We start from the raw sequence: 8,697 nt of genomic DNA on the forward strand, positions 1-8,697 counted from the left end.
ACCCCAACTCATCCTATATAGTAGTGGAATATTGAGTTATGACAGTGATGATTGGTGATGATGTTTATAATTATGGTATTGATGAATATTAACCACCTTTGGAGCATGTTGGATTAGTGCAATATGATGATGATGATGATGATGACAGAGGTTGACCATGAGCCAGAAACAATACAGTTAAAGCGAGACAAAAGTTATTAGTGGAATACCAAATGAAATCCTAAAGGAACAAATGTAAAGATAACTCCTTTGGGTTAGAGGGAGAGTTAGAAATGAGTATAGTGAATGAGAAGAGCATAGGGAGTGTTCCAGAACTACATCAGTACAGCACAGCACATCACATGAAGGAGTGCAATGTGTTTCCACATGGTAGGTTAACTCCTTCAATCTGATGACATGCTTTCTTTCTACTGTGGTGCATTTGTTCTAACCCTGGAAAAATCCCTTAACCCTTTCAGCTCAATTGGTGGCCAGATTTCGTTAGAATGGAGGGTCAGGAGACTAGTTCCTACCTCACTACTAAGGCTTATCCAACTTCATGCAACCATAAACTATAATTTTCATGTTGTGGAGTGGCAAATTTCCTTCACGTGAAAACAAGCTGACTATACCATACAAGTTTACTCAACTTAGGAATGTCCTCTAACACTTAAGGGAGTTAATGAAAGCTGTACTTGTACGTAAGTTAATGAAGGTTGTACTTGTATGTAGTCCCACTAATTTGGAAGGTTTCCCCTTTATTGACAAAGTTTTGGTTGTATTTTTATTGATTGATTGATTTTTTCATTTTTATTACCAGACAGTTTCCTTTAAGTTGGGAGAACTCCTTAGAAGTGAAGAGTTAATGAAGGTTGTATCTAATCCCTCTAGTTAAAAAAAAAAGGGGGGGGGGGAATCAAGAATAATACAAAACTTATGTTAGAAGGCACTTCTTCCTTGACAATTTAGTTCTGCACATAGTATGTTAGTATTCATATCTGTTTTGCAAACTGTGCTCTCTCCATGTTAAAATGGCCTAAAATTGCTATCTCAGCATCTTGAATAATACTGAGCTGCAACAAGATATTACACTAGAATTTTATTCTTGTCATCAAGTGCAGTGAATAGGAAGTAGTATTGTAGTACTGTTTCGACTTACTCTGCCTTTGAGCTATTGGAAAGCTGCAAACAAAAATCTCCACCAGTTGAAGATAGACAACTATAGGTCAGTCTTACAAAGACAAATACTGTAACATTTAAGGTGGACACAAAAGATTAACTCTCAGAATTACCTTATTGATGCCTTCAAATTATTTTATTCTACCTATCATGGGGCAACCCAGGATTAGATGATGTATGTATGTATAAGACGTTTCAGGCTGGAAGGGGACTGTTGCCTTCATTAGCCTGTACAGTACTAGAGAGCTTTTGCAAATTACACAAAATTATTATTCAATGGGCAGAATGTAATAAAGGAAAAAGGTAACCTTAGTGAAGAGGTGCTAGGAAATCTTGCAACCCCATGATAATAGTAGCATGGTCATACTAGCAATAGCTGCAACACCAGGCTCATCTGGATGTTAACCCATTGGACCACAGAAAACCAGCCACTTCAGTCAGATGCTCCCGAGATCTTTGTTGAGGTTATGTTGATAGACTGTGTTGTGATAGTGAGGTACCTGAGTTCAACGTGTTGTGTAATGGATGGCTGCATTAGTGTGGGCATAGTGAATTGTTTTTAGTTTTATTTTGTATTGGTACTGTACTGAAGGAAGGAAGACTGTAGAGAATACAGGGTTGAAAAATATGTAGTCTTAAAATAACATTCAGGCAAGTAAGCAAAAATGAAATGAAAAAATCCAAAGCACAAGGGGCTGAACATCTTTGAGATAAGCTGTAGGGATCATACCACAACTAACTACTGTATTGCTAAAGGGTGGGTGGACTCATAGAAACGGGATAGGAAAAACACAAAGGTAGACTACTTTCATAATCATCATCATCAGCTTCAGAGAGTAGGCTTCACAGCCCAGTCCCTAATGCCCAGCAGTCTTCCTACTTGCCACTTGCTTTCACGTCACTACTAATAAATGACCGTGAGAAATGCTTTGAGTTCATGATTGAGGGATTAAATGCTCAGAATTTGAAATTACCTCGGAATAATTTTATAATAATCCCTACATCCATCCATCATCCAGTCCCATAAACAATATGTGAAGAAAAGATGGTAATGCTTCACCATCTTAGTAAAGAAACCATTGTAAATGAGGACAGTGGAAATCATTAGAGAGAAAGCAAAGAGGAAGAGATTTAGATGGTTTGGTCATGTTGAAAGGATGGACCCAAGGAGAATGAGGTAGAAATACACAGGCAATTGAAAGAGGGGTAAACCAAGGATTATATGGGATGAGGTGGTGTGTGCTGACCTTGGAACTAGAATTATTACTAGAGAGCTAGCAAAGAATAGAGCAAGATGAAGGAGTGCTATCTGGTGAACCTATCTTACCCATACTACATTGAAAACGGACATATATATCCAGAAATGGTGATTCACTGTATTTTTTAAATGTACTTTGTCCATATCTCGTTTTCTCATATTGTGTGCAAGCCTGTGTCTACAGATTCAACTTCCCTGACATATCTGCAGCTGTCTTATAAGAAAGAAAGTAATTTTTTAAGCCATACAAAAGCAGGTTATATGTCCACTGCTCATGAAATAAACCGTAAGTGTATTTTGTGTTGATATTTATGCCATAATATTCACTGTTTATTATGGAGCATGATGCTTGAGCCTTTTTGCATTGCATGTTTATTGGCCATAATCTATGTGGCTTTGGAAATTTCATAACACCACTTTTCCAGCAGTAGATTTTGTACATTGCACCTTAATATCATAAGTTCTTTATGTGACATATGTCGATATTAAAGCGATGTAAAGAGCATGAAGAAGGATATTAAGGTGTAGTATGCAAAATAAATAACTAAAATGTGCTGTGAAGCCTCCCATGCCACCGAGAATGTGGGTCTTAGTTACAGAAATGTGTCATACAAAACCAATCTGTATGTTTTAATGCTAACCTGCCCTGTTTATCATTAATAAAGGTGACAGTTAGGGTCAAAAGTTTGCCTACACTTCCACTGCATCTGCATTACAAGTAGGACATGCCCATTACTTTCTTGCATGACACATCACATTAAAGAGAATCACCTTTGCACAGAGAAACATGCCAAGTCTCTCTCATCCTAGGAACATTTGACAGGAGAGAAAAGTGCCAAGTAGAAGAGGTGAAAAATTTGGCAAACTTTTATCCCTGACAGTACGTTGCTTCATGCTGAGAATGATGTCATGCCACTAATATATAATTTATTTTACTGACAACACATCAAAATTATGCGCTGTAGTAGTTTTTTTTTTGTTTTTTTTTTTATGGAGAACTTAAAGGCAGATTTTCTTGTAGGTGTGCTTTCTACGGTGTTGGATAGTTTTCTTACATTAATGTGATAGTAGCCATTAGCAATGTACTTTCTATATACATATATACCAGTATATACAGTATATATATATATATATATATATATATATATATATATCTCACTCTCATCTTAAATGTCGGGACCAATTGCCTAACCCCGGGCTCCTACGCTCCTCACGGGGCAATGTAGGATTGCATGATGGATGGATGGATATATATATATATATATATATATATATATATATATATGAAGTATATAGATATATGTTGCTAATATGTAAATGTAGTGTATATAGATAAATGTACTGATAGGTGGATAGATAATGTATACAGGATATAAGACATGTCTTAGTGCAGAAGATAGGAGGTGTTTTGGTGTGAGGTGTGGTAGTGTGTTACACTGCACACCATCTTTTATAATGTCGTTTATATTGTACAGGTATATACTGTGTGTGTGTGTGTGTGTTTGTGTGTGTGTGTGTATGTTGTGTACAGTATGTTTACAGGATGACATAAGCAAGATGGAACTAACATGGGGGAACATTCAAACATGACTACCCTTTCAACCATTTCCGTTATAGTGCCATACTCTTTACACTAACTTAGTCCAGATTTTTGTCCCCGTGTAGCTTTTTTTTTTTTTTTTTTGCATAACTCGATAACAAAACAATATCATGGCTCTGCATCCTTTCCAGAGTACTTCTTTGTGACTAGCATCATATTCTAGTGTTAATCTATTGCTACAACTCAAAATTTAAGATACAGTAGATCACAGTTTTAGACCAAGTTAGAGCAGAATGGGTGTAGCATGTTTCATTCTTTATAGCACAGAAATAATTAGCTCCTTAAATATGATGATATAGTTTTTTACTTTATTTGTGTTGCTTTCATATTATTCATTTTAAGAAAAGCCTCTTAGATTTGCCTTTTCAGTCCAATGATACATACACCCTGTGTGTTTGTGTGTGTATAATATATAGATAGAAAGATAGATAATTTATTCATCCTTTTCTGGACAATTTTGTTCAACTTTGGGGCATACCTTTTGTATTGAAAGGGTATATGAAGGCTTGATCTATTCTCTCCAGTCTGAAAATTTTCTCCAAAGCTGAATTTACTATATTTATCAAAAAATACCAAGAAGAAAATAAATGCATCACCAGGCTGAAAGACTTTAAAGGGTTAGTGAATATGATATCTGACCCTTTCAGTCCAAAAAGTCCATCCTGACTAAAATTGTCTAAAGGAAATAGAATACAGTATAGTAAAGAATACATCGTGAGATTCATGGGGTTAATCTGAGAGACTGAACTGCAGTGGTGGGCCTGCAGTTACACAGATACATATTTGATGTATTAAGTGGCATAGGAGGTTTCATAGCACATCTTCCTTCGCAGTTCCCTTTACATATTACCAGTACACCATAACATTAGCTTCTATGTTATTTTTGTCATTTAATAACAAATTAGTTCTCATCAGTAACATGCAAAATGATACTGGGGTGTAATATGCACAATTAATTGCTAGATTACTATGAGATCTCTAAAGCCACTTAGGGTATGACCCAGTGCTATGTGACTATCTTCTTCATCTTCAGTATCACCAAAAAACTTTAGCTTAATGTATTCTTAATGTCTTGCCATACAGCATAGTGTACTGCTTGATCTATGCACCCTGACATGGTAGCCTCATGGAGATTGCAGTGCAATTACACACATGCATACATCACCATCTGAACTCCATGTTGGAGAGGGATGCCTTCACTTGGTGGCACTAAAATAACTAGATGGCTCTACTGCCCGGTTATACAAACATTCCAACACTCCCTTCATATTCCCCAAAAGGAGAATTGTGGACTGCAAGAAAACAGTAACATTAGCCTGCAGTCTGCTGGATTTCACATCCAGATGAACCAGGAGTCACAACAACAACAACATCGACAACAACTCATACAACTTATTCACATTTTCCAACAAGTTTTCTTTAAAAGTAATTTTTATTACATAAAAAATTGTGTGATGAATTCAAGATATACAGTAAGTTGATGTCTTTTGCCAGAAGTGTGCATAGTGTACAGTAGCATGTATTATAATGTTCATGAAGAAATGGATATCTGAATTAAAGATAAGTTCAAAAATTACATGGATAAATAAACTTCAGCATAGGCCAGACAATATAACAGTGAAATTTTTGCATGTAATGACATTAAAGACAGTCTTGACCTGACTACGTTCATAAAAAGGAGGGAGGGGGTTTCTTGCATGAAGAGAGTTACTATACAGTCAGGGACAAAAGTTAATCTGCTGTTCCACTGCATCTGCCTCACAGTTGGAACATGTACATCACTTACCTCCTTGACACATCATAGTGTAGAGATTTATCTGTGGGCAGAGAAACATACCTCTCTCAACTTTGGAATGATAATGGTAACAACAGGAGAAAGTGCAGTTATAAGAGGTAAAATATTAGGCAAAATTTTTTCCTTGGCTGTACCCTGTTATAGTCAGTTTGTTTTCACCTGACAGAACTGGGCCATTCCTTAACTTGAAAGCTGAATTTCTGTGGCATGAAGTATGATGAGCCTTGGCACTGAAGTAGGAATGAGTCTGCTTGGTTACTAGTCAAATCAGCTGTCCAATATGACTACCCTTGGCCATCAACTGAGTTGAAAGGGGTTAGGAATCTTCGTCAGGTTAGGACAAACACACTTTAGTTGTAGGAGTAACCATGAGTGACTTGAGGTATTGTTTTCACCTCAGATTGGGAGAGAGTTTGGAACTGTGAGAGTGAAGTTAGCAGGTTAAGGTGGCTTCTATAAGGGTGTATTCTGAGGGAGTGGAGAAGGTTACAGCAGGTACTGATTTATTAACCTAACCTGGATTAGTGAGATATCGTGTCCTGCATGTTTTTTACTTCACTGTACATATCATGTAATCCTATGCCTGTACACTGTTCCATTCCTTCTTGCACATATTTCTATATGACATAGTGCTGCTTGTACATGAAATCACTCTCAACAAACATCCAAACAAATTTCTGGAGCAAGGTGTGGCAACAGGCTTGGTAACCAGTCACACAGTCAGTTCCCTGAGGCATGAAACTTAGCCACAAGTAAGTCCAAATGTACAAACTGAGGCTCACACAGATCATTACAAAATTTCTGGAGTGATGTGTTGCAACAAGCTTGGTAACCACCCACACAGTCAGTTCTCTTAGGCATGAAACTCAGCCACAAGTAAGTCCAAAGTCCAATCTGAAGCTCACAGAGATTATTACAAATCTTACAACACACCTCAGATTTCTTTTCCCTCAGAAGTTTTCAGCAAGTGTTCTTGAAATAGTTACTTTTGACACTTCATTTAGCTTCCAAATCATAGAAAATATCTCTCTACTTTGGCCCTCCAAAAACGTGGATATTACTTAAGAGGAAAAATGTTATCATATGGTCTGATTTGATCTGACTTATTCATCATCAGTCATAACCAAGTTTCTCACTGTACCAGCTTAATATGGTGTACAAAATGTGAAAACATAAACAAAAGGAAAAGTAGAAAAGATAAATAATAAAGATTAACCAAAACCATAATTCTGTGCCCAAACTCAAATAGGTGGGGTGCATGTCTGTGGGGGTAATGTCATGTACAAAGCAGTCTTCATTTGTGCTCAAAGATTGTGGAGATAAAAAGATGAGTTCCCTTTCAACCCTGGGATGTCATGTGTTGTTTTATTCTTGCTGCTGCCAGATTATTTTATTTTTGCCCAGAGTAATAGCCTAGTACTACAGTGGAGGTGGATGATAAGGTTGTATCTAACACCTCATGTTTGAAGTCTCACCTCTGTCAATATAGTATATCTGTCTGTCTGTATATCTGTCTCTCTCTGTGTCCATCTATCTGTGCCCCTCTGCCTACTTGTCTGTTTATCCACATATCTATATGTTTATCCCTGTCTATATGCCTATCTATCTGTAACTTTATGCCTTAATCCCAGAGGAGCCAGCCACAAGCATATCAGCTCCATGCCACCTTGTCCTAAGCCGTCAGGCTGCCCTACCTCCAGTTCACACCACCCTCATCCATATACCTCTCCACCTCACCTACATAGACTCTCCTAGTCAGTCTCTTATTCTTCATTCTCCGTATGGCCAAACCATCTCTGGATACATCTAGGCTGCTTTCTCTCCGACTCAGACTCTTAAACATAGTAAAATCATCTCCTGGCAGCAAGAATAAAGATGTCCCTGTGGTGAAGGTGTTGACTGTCCTGTGTGTAACCGTATGCACTTCTCTCTCCACAGGCAGGAGACGGTGCACATGTAACATCACGACATGTGCGTGACATTGCAGCCTGTATGTAAGGTCCATATTCTTGTGGACTTATGAGGCTTTCTGGCACCTTTTCCTTACTGTTGTTGCTGTGGTCCCAGGCTCATCTGGACATGAACCTAGAGGACTGCAGGCTGAATTTTACCTTTCCCATAGCCCATTTTCCTCCTTGTGGGGGATAGGTAGGGAATTGAGGGATGTTTGTATGATGGACAGTTCCATCTCTTGTCTATATTGGTGCCACTGCATGAAGGCATCCCCCTCCAGCACACACACTTCTTCAATGATTTATTATGAAATGCTGCACCTTGATATTGTCTTGCATGGGTAGTTTTGCAAATCTTGGTAATATCTACACATATATCATGAATAACACATTAGAGAATATTAGTGTGTCATATGCAGAAATAAGCTGGTAAGGAGGAGGTGCTGGGGATCCTCCATAATCGCTGAGAATGTAGGCCCAAGAGTGGCACAGATAACTTCATAGCATCCCCTGCATAGTAGTTTTATTTTGCACATTGTATCCTAACATTTCCTTGCATGTTATTTATACTGTTTTAATATCAACATGGTGCTGAAGAGGGGTGCCTTCCAGTAGTGGCACTGATATAACTGAGTGGCAGAGCTGCTTGGTTATATAAAAACTGCTCAGGTCCCTCCCAGTCTCCCAATAGGAGAATGGTGAACTTGTCAACTGCAGGAGGAGAGAGTTTTCAGCCTGCAGTCCATTTGGTTTATGTCCAATTCCTGAGGCTACAAGAGTAGCAACAACTAGTACTAACCTAGTTCATATTGAACACCTTACAAGAGGATAATGAGATTTGGTGGAGAATAGAACAACTAAGGAAAAGATGTTAAGAAGTCACCAGAGCCACTGAAAATGCTGCCTTTAGTCTCCTCAGGATCACTACATTAAG

The 8,697-nt window shown here is 38.0% G+C and overlaps 1 protein-coding gene across 2 annotated transcripts in view; it reads left to right on the forward strand.

Moving 5' to 3' along the window:
- Window positions 1-7,810, forward strand: part of LOC145410532 (uncharacterized) — a 64,786-nt gene extending 56,976 nt beyond the window's left edge. For both annotated transcript variants that reach the window (XM_080280645.1, XM_080280644.1), the window contains one exon: window positions 7,750-7,810. Coding sequence is in view for 1 of the 2 variants with exons in the window: in XM_080280644.1 (XP_080136770.1) it covers window positions 7,750-7,771 (22 nt within the window). In the remaining variant the exon portion in view is untranslated. The remainder of the gene's footprint in view (window positions 1-7,749) is intronic.
- Window positions 7,811-8,697: the final 887 nt, after the last annotated feature.

Source organism: Coenobita brevimanus, chromosome 86 (genome assembly GCF_032717465.1).
Source record: "Coenobita brevimanus isolate Jiangsu-jjx chromosome 86, ASM3271746v2, whole genome shotgun sequence".
In the NCBI taxonomy this organism is placed as follows: domain Eukaryota; kingdom Metazoa; phylum Arthropoda; class Malacostraca; order Decapoda; family Coenobitidae; genus Coenobita; species Coenobita brevimanus.